The sequence below is a fragment of the Seriola aureovittata genome, chromosome 12 (genome assembly GCF_021018895.1).
Source record: "Seriola aureovittata isolate HTS-2021-v1 ecotype China chromosome 12, ASM2101889v1, whole genome shotgun sequence".
Lineage (NCBI taxonomy): Eukaryota > Metazoa > Chordata > Actinopteri > Carangiformes > Carangidae > Seriola > Seriola aureovittata.
In genome coordinates, this window is record NC_079375.1 from 18,497,079 (window position 1) to 18,517,611 (window position 20,533).

General features: G+C 41.0%; 2 protein-coding genes and 1 non-coding gene across 4 annotated transcripts; 2 read left to right on the top strand and 1 right to left on the bottom strand.

The window, feature by feature from the left end:
• Positions 1-243: 243 nt before the first annotated feature.
• Positions 244-3,559, top strand: LOC130178577 (ubiquitin-60S ribosomal protein L40-like). The gene is made up of 5 exons (XM_056390935.1): positions 244-625; positions 1,063-1,170; positions 2,519-2,605; positions 2,731-2,833; positions 3,412-3,559. The coding sequence occupies exons 1-5, from the start codon at positions 619-621 to the stop codon at positions 3,503-3,505; spliced, it is 399 nt and encodes a 132-aa protein (XP_056246910.1). The 5' UTR covers positions 244-618; the 3' UTR covers positions 3,506-3,559.
• Positions 258-331, top strand: trnan-guu (transfer RNA asparagine (anticodon GUU)). Its single transcript has one exon. It is a non-coding gene; the product is annotated as a tRNA-Asn (tRNA).
• Positions 3,560-3,651: 92 nt separating the features above from the next.
• Positions 3,652-20,328, bottom strand: LOC130178572 (homer protein homolog 3). Of its 2 annotated transcripts, none has more exons than XM_056390931.1 (10): positions 19,749-20,328; positions 19,528-19,576; positions 15,042-15,198; positions 13,113-13,244; positions 12,879-12,983; positions 11,620-11,732; positions 9,316-9,472; positions 5,711-5,818; positions 5,503-5,583; positions 3,652-5,375 (listed from the first exon to the last, which is right to left on the bottom strand). In XM_056390931.1, exons 2-10 carry the CDS (start codon positions 19,548-19,550, stop codon positions 5,190-5,192), a joined length of 1,062 nt encoding a protein of 353 aa, XP_056246906.1. In that variant the 5' UTR covers positions 19,551-19,576; positions 19,749-20,328; the 3' UTR covers positions 3,652-5,189. The 2 variants fall into 2 exon arrangements, with proteins under 2 accessions (XP_056246906.1, XP_056246905.1); XM_056390930.1 differs by having other exon boundaries at positions 11,620-11,753; positions 19,749-20,327.
• Positions 20,329-20,533: the final 205 nt, after the last annotated feature.

Genomic DNA, 20,533 nt, shown 5'->3' on the forward strand with positions numbered 1-20,533 from the left:
TTAGCTGGCATTTTCTTACTTCTTGTGTGTTTATGTCTTTTTAACTGCAACTTTTATATTCGCGGTTTCATACCCCAGCGGTGTTAAAGATAAATGCATGCGTGTTGCTTTGTAATGCTACTTGCGTAGTGTAGCTGTCAGTAGGTAGCGCTATCGCACCGATGCTTAACAAGTTCACTGTCAACTTCCGTCGTGATGTACTGTGCTGTATATGTGAATATTACATAAGCACATGCGTGTGTATTCAAGTCTCAGTTGTCTCTGTGGCGCAATCGGTTAGCGCGTTCGGCTGTTAACCGAAAGGTTGGTGGTTCGAGCCCACCCAGGGACGACGCAAATTTATGCTTTCTATTATTCGATTTCTTTAATAATTATTATTCCTCTTTTTATTATTGTTAAATTATTCTGAACGTAGCTATCTTTACTTGTATTATCTAATCAGATCGTAACCGCGTATGGCTCTACATGTCAGCACCTGCGTTCTACACACACCAGCCCTCCTCCACCTGTCCAGATGTGTCAACGGAGTACATTTTTTTTTAAAACTGGATGAGCTTGTTCCCTTCTTAAGCACGGGGCTGGGTTCATCAGATTCCTCTTTTGCCTATCTGCTGGTGAATGATAGGTAAGTCCAGATTTTATTGTTTATAAAGCGATCGTTTATTTTGTTGGATTTAAACTGTTACTATAATATAGTTAAAATTTGTTTTTGGCTGTATAGAAATGGCATTTCAACTTAAACACACGTATATAAGTTTTGAGCTCTAGTTTTCTTGTATGTTAAGTATGTATAGGCTCATGTTGCTGATGTAACCTATCAGCACTGTCACTATCAGCAGTGTCAAATAAATCGTTAAAATCCCCTGCTGAAAACACTGATGTATAACAAATACATGTACCTGGATAGTAAATTCTAAACATGAGGAAGTAAGTTATTATCAAAGATAGGAACAAGTTTTAGCAGCATGTTGCAAGAGTTTTGTTAAGTTGGCACTAAGAGTGGTATTCATATTGGCTGGCCCATCCCAGTCTGACTGACTCATTTTTCTGTCTTCTTTTCAGCAACGATGCAGATTTTTGTGAAAACACTGACGGGTAAAACAATTACCCTTGAGGTGGAGCCCAGTGACACTATCGACAACGTCAAAGCCAAAATCCAAGACAAAGAAGGTACTCTTTGTCTTTTGTTCATCATACACACTTTGTTCATTATACACACGTATAAATGAACATGTACTGTAGTCTTTCGGTTTCTAATTAAGAGCAGGACTGATTTTGTTTGTTGTTTGTTTGTTCTTATCACACCAAATAAAATGTACGAAGATTCCTTTACGCTCATTCAGTTATCACATGTACTAGGGATACTATTATTATATCTATTTAATATGAGAGCAGTTACAGTGTTTGCACCCAGGCTCATCTCTCCGCTGCTGTGCTCTGCTCTCCTCCACTTTGTTTAACAACTCCTCCCTGTCTAATGTTACTTGTCTAATAAGATTACATTAAAAGTGTGAGTAACGTAACGCTAACAGCGTTATATAATTTACACCCAAATCACATCTGATTACAAGTGTGAACATTAAAATACTATTTTTTACCTAACCATCATCATTTACGAGTCAGTAAAAGGCTTATGATGCTACCTGACTAGCGTCTTCTTCATCTGTTGTCTTTCTCTTCTTAGAGAAGTATCTGAACAAGCTCATCTGAAAATGCAGTCAGCAGTTAATACATAATGACGTGTAGATATTAGCTTAATGCTATCAATTAGTTTACCCAAGTTAGCGTCACTGAGTTGGCTAATAAGTCTACCTTTTCTCCGGTAATTCGCTGCCTTATTCCTCACGACTACACTTCTCTGACTCTCACCTGGTGCCTGACGTGACGTCACTTTCAAGGCCGCGCTCTCGCGAGTAATTAACTCCAATAGGATCTTCCAACCACCCCACTCCCTCCCTCCCCTCCCGCCGCTGTTGCGCTCATCATCACACAGGCTGTGAAGGTGGAGAGATGTGGCGGTGGTGCATTTGCGACAATAAAAAATAAAAAAAAATAAAAAAAAAAAAAAGTAAAAGAAATTTGAAGGCGTGGCGGCTATGATTTAGCAGTGGCGGGCCGCCACTGCTAAATGAATGTAGAGGAAACACTGAGTTACGTAACGTCTTGTGTAGTGTAGTTGTGCATGAACTAAGGGTCAGCTGATATCAGCAATATTTAATCCAACAATTCCATTGACATCTAGGGAAACCCATTATATAAGGCCTTTATATATGTTTATACACACAGGAAATCTGACCTCTGCATTTAACCCATCCATGAGTAGTGAACACACACACACACACACACACACACACAAGCAGTGGGCAGCACCTGGGCAGCAGGGTTAGGTTTTTTTCTAACAAGTATGAGTAATACCATGATTCACAGGCCTGACATTTGAGAGACAGCTGTAAATGTTAAATGACTGTCCATGCCTGACACAATCACCAATTCACAATTGCGACTCTTTTGTTTTGAGGTATCCCCCCTGATCAGCAGCGTCTCATCTTTGCTGGAAAGCAGCTCGAGGATGGACACACCTTGTCGGACTACAACATCCAGAAGGGTAGGTGAAACTTCCACCGTGCTGAACTATCACTAAAATTATAAGGTACAGGTGTTGCTGTCTACAGCTTTTTCCATTGTTGATGTATCATGATTATTTGCCCTTTTCCTTCCTTCCTCCCTCAGAGTCCACCCTCCACCTTGTTCTGCGTCTGAGAGGGGGCATCATTGAGCCATCCCTGAGACAGCTGGCTCAAAAGTACAACTGTGAGAAGATGGTCTGCCGCAAGTATGTATACAAACCTAGCACACTGTTATACAAGTGAGTCTGAGGGTACAAGAAGGATTTGTCACGGGGAAGGACATAAAACAGGCAGTGCTCATCAAGGACACATCTGTCTTGCTTATGCGTTCACACATTGTGGCAGGACTGTCTTGTGTCTTCTTAGTGAAATAAAATAACTTTAAAATTGGTCCAGTTTGTTATGAATTTCCCTGCTTATGTTAATGGTTGAAAAAAATTTGGAAAAAAAATAATTTGTTTACAGTGAGGAGGGTGTTATGGCTTTTTTCCTGCTCCTAATGGGGGCATGGAAGAATAGGTCAGAGAACTACTGTCCTAACTTAATGGTAGCACTTTAAGTTGGCTGATAGAGTTCAAAAAGTTTGAATCTAATCAGTGGGTTATCGAGGCCCTCACTAAACCATTCAGCTATTTTGATTGTCATCTAGTGAAAATATGGCTTAGAACAGGAGAGGTAGCAAAATGTTTCATATTTGTTTTGTGTTTCTAAATGAGGAAAAAAGTTGTAGCAGTCAATCAATGCTATATTACTTTGATCTAACAGTTTTTTCCCCTCATGTCAGGTGCTACGCTCGTTTGCATCCACGTGCCGTCAACTGTCGCAAGAAGAAGTGCGGACACACCAGCAACATCAGACCCAAGAAGAAGCTGAAGTAGAAAAAACTGGAGTCAGTGATCAGTGTTGTCAATAAAACATTTTGACAAGCAAGACTGATAATAGTTCATGTCTTACATTTGGATAAATATTATGGCAGATATAAAATTCATTAACCAGATGGTCCACACACACAGAAGACAGTGACTGTATTCTTTGCTTTTATTTCCAAACTGTCATGACAACAGCTCAAAGTTTGACACACAGAGCTGGCATGACTGTCCACAATCATCCTTAAAATACAACAGTAAGGCTTGAAAAAATTAATACAAACACAGCATTATAGACCACGTTAAACAATACAGTCTGTGTGATAGAAAGACTCAGTGAAGTAGACATTCTGGTTTTCTTTTTTCATACAGCACAGCCACACTCACGGCCTATGCCATACAGTCTTGTCCACAGCTAAAGGTAACGTGCTGAAAAAAGACAGAAGGCAGAAAATGTCTCTTAAAGTTCCTTGAATGCATCACACCAATCAGAGCGACATGTTTATTAAGATGTATCATAAATAAGTTGCTTAGTGCTGTGTTAAGAGATGAAGCACAGGACAATTACTTAGACTGGGCCAGTCAGTTAAACTTATCTGCATGACTAAGTGATGACTTGTATTTCTTATGGTTACTCATTAATTACTGTAGCGTTACTGAATCATGTATCATTTTGAAAACACTTATTTATCCTAATTTTAATTGTGTAACATAGCCTATCTACTAACATGTATTTAAGAAGTACTGTAACTTACTTTTGAATTAAACGCTTCCTACAAGCTTAAATGAGGATGTGTTAATAGACAAGCTGCTGAAAGACCTTATCAATGACTCTGCTCGTAACATTTGATCTTTGGTGTCAATATTCAGATCTACTCTTTAAATTCATGCCGCCCCCTAATATCAAATACTATTAGCATACTATTCCTTTTTTTCTTTTTACATATATTCCATTGTTTATTCCTGTGGAAAAGCACCACATAGAACCACTCTGTCCTTCACATTATAGTTGCTACATGATGCATGGGTGACTACAACACCATACACGAGTTAATCTCTGCACAATTCAAACTTTGTTGACTGCTAATTCGGTAATAATTATGTCGTATGCAGGTTGTTAAACAGGCAAATCTCTTAAAAGTAATTTTGTCTTGCGCACTCTCTTATTTGCATTCACTTTTCACTGAGAACAAGTTCCTTTCCATATATGCATCGACTCATTTTGTTGTACAGATGTTTAAATATCACCTGTCAGTTGAAAAAAACAAGGCCTCTTATCGTTCATATTGACACTGCATTGCCTTTTTTTTTTTATACAAAAGTCATAATTATGAAAAACTACAAGCACCAGTTCTCAATATTAAATGTCTAGCACTGTTAAGCACTTACCTTAAAGTTGGTTTATTGCATTGAATGTTACCCTTGAAAGCAACATGAAGCGTTACATTAGATTGGACAAGCAATACCATGTATATGATGCTGCTTAGGCCAACACCTACAGTATGATGTTGAGTACAGCACAGCCACTGCTGCAACACACACATGGAGTAACCTTCCTGCGGCCGAGGTGGTTCTTGTGCTTGAGGAGGACAGGGACCAGCTCCATCGTGTTTTGTTTACTGGCTGCTGCCGTGGCCACAATAACTTTAACCCTGTCTCCCGCTCCAGCTCTCTCGTGGATTGTGTTTTTTCCTTCTTACTTGTCGATGAGTTTGACCAGGCTCTGGCGAAGGTCATTAAGGTCAAAGATCTTGATGTCCAGAATTTCAATTGCCCTCTGGATTTCATTGTCCATGCGATCCCGTTCCTCCAGAGAGTTACTCAGGTTCTGCTCTGTGTTCTGGATGCGCCTCTCCAAGTCAGAATTACGCATCTCCATCTCCTGCAGAGAAGGGGAATAAAAGGGGGATGCCAAGCAAGGAAAATTGTAAAAACTTAATTTAACTACTAATTGTTTAACTATTACTCAATAAATGTGTTCATGTCACATGTAATAATCACACTCCTACCCGCAATCTGTGCATGGCCTCATCTCTATCGTGTTCCATTTCGTGGTACTCTGCTTTCTTGCTTTGCAAAATGTGGATCTCCTGGAAAAGAATGAAAGGTTCGTATGAGTTTGAGTAGCTGCATCATTCATCCGACACCTGTGACAAACATTGCAGCTTTTCACCTCTGACATCAGCTGATGAGAAAATGGAACAATGAAGTACCAACCTCATCTTTGGCCTTCAGCAGGGCCTCCAGCTCCTCCAGAGACTGGGTCAGCTCATCCTTCAGCAGGTCACTGGGGCCATGGCCTCCATGTGTCTCCAATTCAGCCACCTTATAACACACACACACACACGCACACACACACACACACACACACACACACACACACACACACACACACACACACACACACACACAACACACACACACACCACACACACACACACACACACCACACACACACACACACACACACACAACACACACACACACACACACACACACACACACAACACACACACACACACACACACGTTGGGTCACTCTCAGATCCACACAGAATTCTTAAAAGATTAAAGCCAACATGACATTTACATAAACTTAGTTATTCCCAATAAGGCACTCCAGACTCTCAGGTCAGCTAACCAGTGTCTACTGGATGTCCGCCCAAAGTCTGAAATAGTTTCCATCTCACTATTAGGTCATCCAAACCAATTGATTTATTTTTGTTGGTCAATTTGATGTTATTTCTGCTTCGTCAACTCTATTTTGTTGCTCTTGGGTTTGTTTGATATTTCCTTGCTAAATGCATTTATTGTGAAGCATTTTGTATATTTTTTTAAAAAGTGCTATATATGTAAATCTTTATTTACTTACTATTACAAATAAACCTAGATGGTGTCAAGGGTTAGGGTGAATCAATTAGTCACTGTTGAATTTCATGTTGACTATTAGTCATTTACAATGTTGAAATCTAAGCTGGAGTTAAATTGTGGTTAACGTCATAATAGAAAAATTATAGAAAAATGTTGCGCAAAATGAACATAATTACAAACTGCTGTACTTCTGTAATTCTTCAAAGTCTCTGATCTACAGACGAGCTCTCAACACTAGACTGGGGTGTTGTCACAGCCAAACAGCTAATAATACTCTATAGGATTCAGTTTCTTTGTGAGAATTTTCAGTGTGACACACTTCCATTTTTATCTGCTTATTTTGACTATTTTTTTTTTTGACTGTAACTAGAAGTTATAATTTGTAACTAGGATTCGTTAACAGGCAGATGATCACCATTATCAGGTAAAGAGGAGTGCGATCCTCACTGCAGAGTCATCTGGGTCCCATGAATCAGAGAGAAACAGACTCCTCTAAAAATGCCCCCGTGTCTGACAGAGACAGGCTGGATTATTTTAAACCATGTATGGTTGAGACTAGAAAGAAGAAGAAGAAAAAAAAAGAAAAAAAAAAGGAGAACCGAGTAGATGCCAGCTCCCTCTGGTGATTTTTCATTTTTTCCTAACTGGGGCATTGAAAGTAGGATATTGCTGTCCTACAAACCCCTCTCCCTCTCACACCACCCCAGAGACGTGAACCATTTTCAGCCACCTGGTCCCCTTCCTCCGATACAAAGAACTAAGGCTGAAGGAAACAGGGTTCTCACTCGTATGAATTCATTTGGACCAAAATGGTTAAAACTGTTGAAATACCAGGCGATTGTTAGAGAATTCAAAAGCAGTGATCGATACTGTAGAGCCGGGCTATAACTGAGAGGGATCAACGTATTAAAGCGTTGAATCAGACGGGTTTGTAATTGTAAGCCTGAGGCGAGGTCGTTCCTTGAGGAATCAGCTCCCAGCAAAGGTGAAAATACCTTTTATTGATGAGTGGGGATGGGAGGGGGGTGGGGGCGTCTGCATCCACTGGAACCTGAAAGGTAATTCAAGTGTAAAACCCTCCTGAGGCTCAGTGTATGTGGACCAAACTCCCTCATGGTGAAATGTGACATTGCCGTGTACATACGGCAGTGAACCGGTTCAACCAGCAGAGAACACCTTGATTAAAGCTTTGCAGGGGAAACGCCTGCAGCACAAGTCACGTCAAAGAATGATGAAGTGTGTTACCGGCCTCTCTAACTTGTCCTTCTTTTTCTGGGTACTTCAAAACCAAGGAAATGAAGTGTGTGAAAGCGACGGCCCAATCAAAACCAGCATGACCTTCCTCTGCAGAGAAAGATGTGCAGCTGCCGTTACTGAAAGCAACAGATTGACAGACTGTGTCCCGTCAGCTTCACCTTGTTCTTGTTTGAGAAAAGCTTTTCTTCTGCAGTAACCCGAGTGTCTGTTCTTGTTACAGAGCTTCACAGCTCCAGCATTGATAATTAGGTGTGACCTTAACCATCAGCTTCGGCCCTGCAGGTTCCTACAGAATGAACAAGGACTTGGCTGCACACGAAGGCCAAAGGACTTCAGGAGCCACAAGAGGGAACAACTACTTTTCAGTGTTTGACTCAATAATGCTTGAATTGCTTTTTTGGCCCAATTTAATTTCTCATTAACCAACTGTGTCTCATCTTTGAACTGATCTTTTTCTACGTGCAACTCTGCTACTAGAAACACGGCACTGAGGGCAATGTTTCTAAAAAGTTTTAATCAATCCATCCACCCAAACCACTTATCCCGTTTTGGGTCTGTTACGGGTCTAACGCACACCCATGGGCAATTCAAAGTTTGTAATTCACCTTTTGACAATGGAAGAAATGTTCTGAATTTCTCCATCTGCACCCTCCATAGAGGACCTGGGTCTACTGATCGATTTACATTTATAAATTCATTTCCACTGACATGCTGCTGTGTCATATCTTTAACCCAAGCTCCTGTGTTGTCAGTTTTCTGTGTGTTTATATAGTAATATTTGTTCTGATACTCAGTAACTAAACTCAGTTATTTTCATGAGACAGTTTATACGAGACTAAAGTGTAATTTGAACGACCAAACTGAAAAAAAAAAACCTTTCAAAGAAATCTCTGTTCACTTACTTCAACCAAAAATGAACATTTTGACCGATTGTTGAGTTTTATGTAACATTAGGACAACGTGGCAATTTTACGTCTTTGTCTTTTAGTTATCAACTATACGCAAAACTTCCAGGAAATAACTGAAAATATAATTTTTTACAGCTGATATAAAAACTAATGCTTGGACTGTACACATTCACACACAAATATTCTTACAGCGCTTTTCATTTAGTACTTTTCAACCATACACAGATACACTCACACACTGATGGTACATCGGGGGTCATTTGGGGTTCACTTCAAAATGCGAACTGGTGCTGTACCCTCAACCTGCTGTGTGTGTCTGCTGTTGTAGCAAAAAGCTGCTCTAAACCATTAGGTTTATAAAAGCGACACTCTGGACTTAGCATCCATGTAGTTATTTCTAAGTAAAATCTGTTTAATATATGACAAGACATATCTAATTACTTTTAGGACGTGAAAGCAATAACACTTTTCTACCTCTGCTCACTGATGAACTACCTGAGGTTGGTCATTTATGCAAACACAGGGATGTTTTATCTTGCAGTTGTGAACCTACTAATGCAGCAGTTTGGCTTCAGAAAATTAAAATAATCTGTTCGGAGTGATGCTGTGGTCATTGTTTGCTGGCTGTTTGGGAGATGGCTGACATGAAGCTCTGGGTTGTGTTTTGCATTTGAATGAATATTTTTGTTAAAGGCTAATTCAGTGCTCAGGGTAAACACACTTACACGGAGCACCGTCAATGTGCCCTCTGTGCCCGAGTGCCAGACTGAATACAGTAGAGGCCCACCTGTTCTCGCAGCCTCTCCGTCTCTTCCTGATACGCTGCCAGCTGCTTCTTCCACTGCTCTACATTAGCATTAGCCTCGTGCAAAGCTGCCACCAGCTTGGAGTTGCTGTCCTGCAGAGTGAAGAGCTCAGCTTCCAGGTTCATCTCACAAATAGACCTGAAAAACACAAACACGAAACCTTAAACACATTAAATGATGCATATCTTATCTTATGATAGTATGGCTTATATGGCATATAATTATTACACATATTTTGAAGCAACATGGACAAGGAGTCCTTGAAGTACTCAGAAAAAATGTGTATTTGAACATTTATAATTTCAATAGGACGGAAAGCTCTATTCCCGACTAGAGTGATTAATTTCACTAATCATAATTTCTGCACTTACAGCTGCTTGTTGTGTCTTTGACTGGAATGAAAACCTGCCACATCTTGTCTACCCAGGGCAGGTAGGGCCATCTGAGTTTACTGTTAAAACCTGAGTCTTGTTTAAAACATAGCAACATGAGGCTGAATACTATCGCTTGTTGTGTAGTAACAGCCAAAGTTTCCCGCTGCCAAAACTTTGGAACATGATGAAACACTGCTGGCCTGTTTAACATGAGCACCAAGCCTCTGGAACACAATTAAGGAGGTTGAACCGTGGGCTGCAGCCTGCAGCAGCACACCTACGGCCCAGAGGGAAGGTCATTTTACAGGTCTTGTTACAAAGCAAAGATACAGTCATTAAAAACGCCCAAACAAGACCAAACAGTAATCCTGGAGGGTTGACTATCGAAAGTCATCTTTATTAACAGACTCAAATGCAAAGGCTACTTTTTACAAAGACATTAGAGTAACTGACATGTCTTAACCCAAGCTGGATCATCAAATTTAGGACATTTGTGAGCATCAGGGGACAAAGAAGTAGAAGATAGTGGCTGTGCTCTTTGACCAAGATGATTTGACGTTAGGAGTCTCTTTTGTGTATTTGTTTTCCCATTACAATGATACTTTCCTGCTGACCTTGGTTCCACATACATTCATTTATATTAAGCCCGTTTATAGCTGCACTTACTGTACAAGTCACTTGATTATAAAAATACATAGGAGACATATGAGATCAATAAACGTGATCCATTTCTATCTTTTTTTTCTACAATCTGCAGAAAAGATCAGCTGCTCTTCATCTCCGAGCCTTCGCTCTATCCCTCTACATCTGCAAAGCTTGAGGTTGTCACATGGCAACAGTTTACCATGGTAACCATTCAAGAGCAGCTTTCTGTTGTAATAATTGAACTGTAGGATGTAAAATCATTGTGTGTGGCTCAAAGGACTGAATGAAAGGATGTTTACAAGCCTTATTTGATGCTATGTATGAGTCACCTCAACAGTGGCCTCTTCACGTCCTCGAGAGCTTAAACAAATGGAATCACCCGCCTCACTGCTGGGAAGGTGGATGTTAAAAGGTAAGGGATTACCTGTGTAAATGCCATCAATAGTATTGATCACATGAAATCTGTAACAACCTCAGCTTAGTTCAGCTGGTGTTAAAATTACCCTGGTCAAAATCGTGTATTTTCCAAAACTGCAGTGTGAAGACTGGTCCCATGGTGAAGATGAACTTGTTTGTTAAGATGACTGTTGGTGCACTATAATGTTGCAAATGTCCAAAGGATCTTTAGTCTTTCACAAACCCGACAACAATTTACATCATGTCTCAACAATGTGACTCTTAAATGCCAATGCCAGAACATTTAAGCTTCATATTCAGTGTACAGTCACATGAGTGGCATCAATCTTCTCATCTTACTCTCGCCAAAAAATGAATAAATGAATTACCCAAAAATGTTGACTTACTCTTAATGATAATACACTGTAAAATAATTCCACATTTAACAAAAACTTCTTAAGACACAGACCATTTACTTAAAATCTACTGGAGCTTTCAGCGACATCAGGGGTTTGCTCAGACGTCGTGGAGGATGGTTAGGTCATGTGACAGCAACTTAACCGTCTCCATGACAACTGAGCAGCTCCATCCACTGATGAAAGCTAAGAGACACGTGTTTGTGGGCGATGGATAAAGCGAGAACATTTTACATATGAAAGGTTTAACCTCTTGTTTCTAATCAGTGATCAACTGTTTGAACAGAAGGTGAGATTGGACTCACATCAGAAGAGTTTGTGGTCTCTTTGGTTTCTATTATGTTGGTGCGTGCGTACGTGCGTGTGTGCGTGCGTGCGTGCGTGCGCGTGTATGTGTGTGTGTGTGTGTGTGTGTGTGTGTGTGTGTGTGTGTGTGTGTTTATAACTTGGTTACCCTTCAGAGAGCATCTTTTTAATACGCTCCTTCTCAGAAGACAGGGTGATGTCCGCGCTCTGGCTGCGGAACAGCTTGTCCTCCGGTCCGTTCACACACATCACAGGTGGAGACTGGAGTTCATCAGAGAGGTCCTGAGAAACACATCAGTAAATGTACTCTCCTAATAACACACATCATTATAACAAAGCAGATTATTGAGAGAGGAGACAAGCCACTCATGAGAACTACTTTTAGTCCAGATTTTTTAATTAAACACATGCAAATAAAGTTAGAGCAGAACTACTCCTAAAAAAAAAAAAATTCTATTTTCTATTTAGAGAGAAAAAGACAGATTTTCAGAGTGTATTTGCACACATATTGTATTATTTTGTGCTTTAAATGACTTCCAGAGACAGTTTCTGTTTCGCATGGTGCCAGATGATACATAGTCAAAGCAATAATGGAAGACTCACCTGTGAGAACTAGAGAGGAAATCCATCAGGTAGAAAAACAGACAAAGAAACATATCAACACAAAGAACACCATACATAATGACCTTTGCAGAATATCACAATCAGAGTCATACTTGGCTGTATGATCAGTTACTGCCACTTAGCAAAAATCGAGTACAATTAATTGATGTAGTTGGCAATTTTCTGCAGCTTTGGCTTCTGCGATGTGTTCATTAAATCGATAAAGACGTGGAGTGAGAGACATCACTTGGAATGTGTTCAGCTGTAGAATTGAAAGGAAATGGGTATGTTCCTCATGACCAAGCAGATGTGACTGATGGGTAATTATTCTCTATTGATCAAAAGAGCCCTGGGCTGATTACATTTTCATCATTACAGTGTTTGAGACGAAGGCTCAGTAGCAGTGGGTGGAGAAAATGCGGATAAGGTGCACTGCTGAGCAGCACGGGATAATTTTACCACCGTCCTAGTTTTCCTCACTTTCACTTCCCTCCGAGACAAGTGACCCAGCTCATCTTTCCCTTGCCTTTCTTTCTTTTCTCTCCATCCCTCCTTTGAGTCAATCACAGCGGCCATGTCTAATAGCTGAACTGCTGCAGAGTAACACAGGTGTATTCATCTAACCTTGGCCTGCGCTCGCAGTGTCTCCCCAATCCCAAAATTCCCAAAATGCCAAAAATGCGTGGCTGGTTATTTCTTGTGTATCATGACAAATTTTTCACATTTACACTCTCTGCTTGATACCTGCAGAGTCTCGCTCTACTTTCATGTTTACGTTTGTTTTCTAAAAAGGGCAGAGCTCACCTGAGGAGCAGCGATGCTCAGCGCTGTGTTGACCAGTTCTTTATCCTGCGACTTTTCTCGCGCCAGACGAGCTGCATCTTTCACCTCCTTAAACTTCTCTGAAAACTTTTCAAAAGGGTACAAGTGATAAACCGGTTAACTGTTTCACTCGTTAATCACTGGAAATGTACGGTGAGTAAAAAAAGGGACGTTTTTTTCAGTGCTTTAACCTCTGTAAACTTTGGTATCATTTACCTGGTGCAGCTGTTGTTCCGTAGCAAAACCCAGACCATAGACAGTGTTGGCCCTGCTGTCGGCCCACTGACCAAACTTCTGGGACGTCTTGGTGAACGTCATGCTGGGTGTAACAGTGCAGTTGATAATTGCCTGCAGATGCAGAGATTAACAAAACAGATCATTTCATAAGGTGGGATTCCAACATGTGAACAAAACAGAGGATTCTGGGAGTTCAGACGCATAAAACAAACCAACAAAGTCTTAGTGAGTGAGAGCGTCAGAGAAATGTGACGACTATGTAGTTTTTTCTTTTTGCTAAAGGGAGAGTCATCAGGAGAGGGTCAGAAACAGAGCAGTTGGGATTTGTTAATATAATTTTGTTATGTTTGTTAAAAATATGTCATTTTGGGACATTGGGGGAGGAATTTTTCCTAATTCAAGGAACGTTGGAGAGGCTTTTTTTAGAATCAGAGATACTCAATAGTTCCTAACCTCCATGTTTTAGCTAATTTTTTCACAACACTTGGCCTGTTTCAGACACTGTGACACAATAGCATCTTCTTTACATGCTAGTCTTTTTCTTTTTTTTGTTTGATAAATTCTTTACTCTTGAACAGGAAAGCAACAGCAAAATGTAAAGAAAAAAAATATACTATGATGACTTAAACATAAAATATTAATTCTTTTTTTTTATACAGTTCTTCCCTGATCGACATATTTTCCATTTTACATCTGGTTAACTGCAGAAATCACCAGTTTTATTGAATTATCTACCTAAAAATGTCTTTTTTTTTTTTTTGGAAATAAAGGTTTAAAGAGATGCATCGTAATTTGATTATTTCACCTGCACAAACCTCGTCAACACTGAGATAACATGATGTTTCACATGTTTGCTAGAAAAGTGAAGAACACAGGAAAACATTTGTGCTTACTGTGACATTTGTGGAGCATTAATTCTCCACTAGGATCACTGGCTATCAGCTATTTTCAAGCTCTTTCTCCCTTGAGACATGTTTGTTCTTTTAAAAGCGACTGTTTTGAACATGATCAAAAACCAACGCTCTGCCACATCACAAGCGCTTACTGTTCAAAGCGAGAGCAGAGGAAAATTTCAATTATATTTCTTCCAAAGAGATGGGCAGCAGTAAAGTTACACAAACACAGCAAATCCACCAGGTTCATCACCTCATTGTCAGGGAAGTGGCTGAAGCCACCTCTTTCCCCCTGAGCACACCAGAAAAAAATATTAGAACAGACCTATTTATAAACCTTTTTACGTCATCCCCAGCGTTACAATAATGGGACTGATTTAAAATCCCGGACTTACAGGGCAACAGCAGCTTGGGAGGACGCTTTTTCCTCCTTTTTCTCCTCAAACAAATGATTACATGAACTCTACAGTCGGCATTTCTACGGTTTGACATAACATGTTGGACGGTGGCAACAGCAGTGAAGATTATTCTGGAGGCAGACACCAGTCCTGGCAGGATTGGGCTGCTGAACGACCAACTGCCACCCCGCACTGCCTTCTGGGAGGCAGAAATGTGGGTCAGACCAGAGGTGCTAAGAAGAGATCAGATAGACCCCCCCCCCCCTCCCTCCACTCCAGCGCTTGATGTGGCCTCTTCCCCGTAATCTAAATCCACAGGCCTGTGAGACAGACGCTTTGGTTGCTGATTTGTTAAAAGTCACCTTTATTGCACATTTCCTAACCTCACAGAGGAAAATCAATGTGAAGCTGCTGTTTGTCCCGCTTTGTTTGGCCTCTGGCTTTGTTACAAATACTGAAAAGCCTCTCTTGATGCCAAGGGCCACCAGCCTCATTGTAGTTTAACACTACTTTGAGAAAATCCCTCAGAAACACGTGCTTGATCATGAAATATACATCATTTACAATGCGTGCAGGCTACGAAACTGTGGAACCATATATCGTTATATCTTTCTCACCTTGGTCCCACCCACACTGATGATGCGGTAGACATTACGGTTGGCATCATAGAAGAAGGACACGGTGACGGCATGCTTGCTGGCTGGGATCCAGTTCCTCTTGGTGGCAGGGTCGATCTGGAAAACATGGGCCCGGGCGCTGAAGATCGGCTGCTCCCTGGAGGAGGAAACACAGGGGTGGTGATGAGATAAGATTTTTGATTGGGAATGTCAAAGTGCAAATCTTCAGGTCAATTAAATATGATTTATGTGACTGAATATAATGTTGTAAACTCTACAAAACAAGACAAAAATCTTTTTGCATGGACTAAACTGAACTTTTCAAACTTGTTCCATTAAAGCTCATTATTGTGCAATCCTGTTCATTTTTTGTCTCACTTTTGCTTAAAATAGAAATCCTTGATTATTTTCATAATGAGACATCTCCGTCTGTCTGTCTGACATCCAGGGACAGACGCTGGAATCATCCTTTGGCTCGCTCCTACACTTTTTCCTGCGTCATTCACCAGCCGCCATACAGGGCTGTGACTTAACTGGCAAATGATGTTGACTAAAACGCTCTGAACCGTCTCCAGAGTCGTTCACCCTCCACCCTCAGCTCTGCTCCTGGCAGTGTTTGCAGAGATGTTTCCTGGATACGAGGTAAATACATCAAAGCAACAAAGTCACTGGTGCTGCGAGGTGGTTTAGCCACTGTCATGTGGTATGAATAGCAAGACTGCTAAAGGTCTTTCTCTTCTCCTCTTCAGCTGGAGTCGGCCCAGGCCAGGCAGGACATTTACAGCACTGAGTATTCCCACACTTTAAATATAAGATAAAGCAGAGTACATATGACATAATGCTGGCAAAAGTTTTGTCTAACTATCTAAGTATGTGACCAAATTTCACTGCTGAAATTTTGACCTCATGATGGATGAAAAGTCACCAAAGTTAATCCTATTCACTCTGACATGAATCAGTGTACAAAATTTCATGAGACATCCAATAATTTTCACTAGAGATAAAAAAAAAAAAAAATATGAACCACGTGGTGTCACTGGATGAAAAGTCAGGGGATCGTCAAAGTCATTACTGTTAATCTTCCAGACACTATGGATATCTGTACCGAACACCAGGGCAACCCATTCAATATTTAGACCAAATAGGTGGACTGACACATTAACACTGCCATTCCTAGAGCCAGAAAATAAACCATTGATGAGGTCCTATTGCAGGGCCACTTGTGTTTGAAATGTCAAATTGAGGCAGATTATTAACTTCAATCCTGATGTGACAATACCAACATCGATTAGACATCTCAAGGATTTTAATATCAGGACAAGATGCTGCTGTTCTTCACTCGTGTCTTTGCTGCTCGCCTCCTTCTCACCTAAATGTTCTCCAAAAAGCCCAATTAAAGTATGAAATGGTTAAAACCAGGACACCTCTTCTTCTATCCAGTGTTGTAAATTGCTGTGGCTGTTCCCAGTAGAACGGTGTGATTTTGGCCAGTCACTGTGCATTTATATCTGACCCCATTAGTGACACACAAATCCAGTATTGGTCTCTGTGTGTCTTCTCGCCGTAGGAGATCATGATAAAAGAGAAATGTTATGTGAACTGGCGCATGCAGCGTTTCAAGGACTGACTGTGGAGATGTTGATATGAACAGTGGCATTTTGACGGCACTCCAGTGTCATAATAACCTGCGCTATAAGTCTTCTCATCTCGCAGTAATCCCCTGTCATCACTGGATCTGCTGCTTAGTTTCCACAACCACTGATACACTGGTCTGAGGTCTGACTGGGACAAGACACTAAGATGATTGCAGCCTGTTTGAAGCTCTTTCTAGTGATAAGTATCTGCTTAGTGTGTACATATGAATTTGACTTTTACTACTTTTAGATAATGCAATAACTTTAAATTATGGCAATGACGAAGAAGGTTGAAGGCTGACATACAGTTCATTCTTCAAGTCGAAACAAGGAAGCTGTACAACTTAAAGCCGCCTGCCGCGCTGTGGCGATTTAGTATTACACTTCCATGAAGTTGCTGTACTTCAAAAATACAGGAACCCCTAATCTTTCAAACTCCATGTCCCCAGATTATAATGCTGGTTTTTTGTCAAATATTTGAAGTCTAAAGCCAAACCCAAGATAAATGATAAAATAACACTTTAAAAAGCTTGCCTCAGAGACCTTACAGACCTTAAATGACCTTGTGTGAAACTGGAGGTATGTCCCTTTAACTGCAGAAAAATCCACCCGTATGAAAACACTTCAGCACTGCACTCATCTAGACAGGAGTCTGTCTCCTGATGGTACAGCTGAACCAGAGATATCATCTTTTTCACTACAAACATTCCTCTTCCTTGTGAAAACATGACACCTACATTACCCACAATGCAACTTTACTGCCAACAGTTAGGCCAGGGATTATGTTAGTGGTGGATACTTTAGCCTCATGCTACTAGTCTGAAGCAGAGATGAGGAGCAAGTTAAAGGGGTCTGATGACCTCACACTCAACAGATTTTCTTTTTTCATTTTCAATCTAATAGTCCTCAAACCAGACGCTGCCTCAAGTGACATCACATGTGGCACTTGAAGACTTCATGCGGCCCCTCTGGAGCCACAAAAGACTTTATACCACTTTTTACAGATATGCAGTAGTCCTCCCCAAGACCCGTTAAAAACACGTTTTTTATGGGGTGGCCCTTTAACTCTCAACCATCACATGCATTTAAGTTACGTAAAGATAGAATATTTTACTACAAAAACATTAAGATTTCCCTGAAAATATAAGTAATGTAATTATTCTATTGAGTCCAGCTACTAATGTTTATTTTGTGATTATTTTCATGATTGATTGAATAATTCTTTGGTCTATAAAACCTCAGAAAATAGTGAAAACTGCTGCGATTTCCTAAAAGAAAAACATTAAAAAAATTGCTTGTCTTGTCTGATAGAAATTAAGATTTTTATCATATAAGAAAAGGTAAAACAACAAATCTTCACATCTGAGAAGCTGGAACTAGTTAATAGTTTCAGCTGTATGTATAATGATGGTTATTAGCCTTGGAGGTCCAATACTTTTATTTAGCACTAAGTCACTGAGGCCTGGGCATCGCTCACATGTTTGTGAAGCCCCGTAGAAGGGCAGTGGGAAAGGAGGGAAAGGTCCCACACTCAATTATAAAGTTGTGCTGTTACTACCACGCTTTGACCTTGCCTGAGGTTTGGTGTCTGTGCTCTCCTGCTGAATATCTGGCATCTAACAGCTTTGACCTGAAAAACATGCACAACTTCACCAACACTCAAGCGCACCCCGGAATCAAACCTGCAACACCCCTAAGGCAGGTATAAAACAGTGTGGGCTCATGTTTTTGTGTGTGTGCGCGTGTGCATGTGTGTGTCTCTATTAACTGGACAGCAGTTGATCATTTCTCAATGATCTTCAGAGGCTCGACCTTCATCCTCAGCAGATGGATGTGGCCTACAGGGCTTAGCGGGGGTGCCTAAGTATAACAAAGCCTGACAGTGATTGGATGGAGGTAGGGGCTACACCTCAGGATAACCCCACTAATTCCTACCACAATCTCCAATATCCGCAATCCGCTTCACTGAGGTTCTCCTGCCACCCTCTGATCTGATCTCTACATCTTTTATACGCAGCTGTTTAACATTAGAGAGACAGATTTCTAAATGAATGCAAAGAAACCTCTGTTATTTCTTTCAGTCGGTACCAATCCTCCAGTGCTGCTGGTGCTGAAAGAAAAGAAGTGGCTGCTTGCAACTATGTAGTCTTTGAATAATCCATCTAACAGACAGCAGCACTACGATATCCGGTTTCAGTAAGCAGCCAACACAACTGGCTGTGGCAGTTCACAGCTGCCCTACTACAGATTAATTCTCGCATAAGAACAAACACAATCGACAAATCAGACATAAGTTTCGACATAAATTTGAAGGAAATTAGCAGCTTCATTCACTAATGTCTGCTCTGCACCCCTGTCCTCCTTTTTTTTATAGTTACAACTTCAATAAAAGCTTCATAAGTACAGTCATTACTAAGAATTATGGATCAAATCGGCTGAAGACTCTGGGGCCACACAGAGTCAAAACATCACAGAACATGAAGGTTTTAATTGAACAGATTCATCAAGTGTGAACTGAATCTGTGTTAGTACAATGGTGAAAAAGAAACCAGAGCGGTGCTCCAGATGTGCTGCAGAGCAAAAAAACATCACAGGACTCATACTGTGTGACACAAGTGTCTTAATTTTGTGTTGCAGCATTACTATCATTTCAAACTATTAATATAACTGATTTTTTCCCTTAAGTTCAGGCTAACCTCTCATATCAAGATCATAAGGCATTTTCTTCAGGTTTGTGTGTGGTTGGCATCCCAAGGTCACAAGTAGCCTACAGGAGATAAACATTTCATCTGGGGAAAATAAAACAAGGCCAGGCTGGTAAATGTTCAAACTCAGACTCAAAATGTTCTTACCTTTCTCTGTGGTGAGGAAACATCTTACAAGGTGACTGAGACTTCTTTTCTACAAAAAAGATGGGAGAGAGTTGAAGCATTAACCCAACAACTCTTAGTCCAAATGATTACAGAATCTTTAAAATAGTACAAAGAGTTTGTTTCGCTGAATTAACAACAAACTCTCAATTTTCTCTTTAAGCCTAATTAAATCTAGGCAATACTAACCCAGCCACACTTACCCCATTTCGGTGTAAACCCTTGTTGAGTCTGTTATCTAACAATAATTCCGCACTCAAACCGTTGTTGCTATCCCAGTCACTCTCCCCTTTCTTTCCCTCTGAGCCACCAGATGCTGAGACTCCTGCTTTATTCTCCAGGGGGGAAGGTTTTTACTGCAAGGCGCTACACAGCCTGCTGCAGCCTGCAAAGTGTCAGCCCCGTCCTGTCCTGGTCACCGGGGTCCGCCGGATACCTCTGCGGAGAGCGGGGAGTCACAACCCGGGGGCGACTGAGCGGCTGAGCTCGATGATTGAAGTGACCGCGGTCCCGTCTGTGTCCATGTTAGACCAGAGGAGCAGCAGCTGCTCTCTCCTTTCCTCTCTCTTCCTCTCAGCTCGTCCCGCTGGTCGCAGCTCTCTGCCCCCCTTGCCTCCAGTTTTCAGCTCTCCATCCAGCTCGCATTCAACAGTGGGACCTGGCCAACAGTAGAGTACCACCTGCTGGCTCTAAAGGCTCCGAGCAGCGGCTACAGCTGTTGTGAGGCGGTGAAGCAGCGAATCTGTGTCAACCTGCCTGCAGCCAATGAGCCTGCATGTGTGCATACCGCAAACTGGATCTTATAGGTCTGCGTGGAGCTGCCAGTTTTAAGGCTTAATGAAGCATCGTCCCGAAGGACAAGTCATGACCTAAAAAGACTTATTCAGAGTCATACTACAGCACATTCAGGGTATAGCTGTAATAAAACTATAGATTTTTATATCATCAGAAATGTTAAAGCTGCAGGTGGTTCTGTCCTGCACTCGTA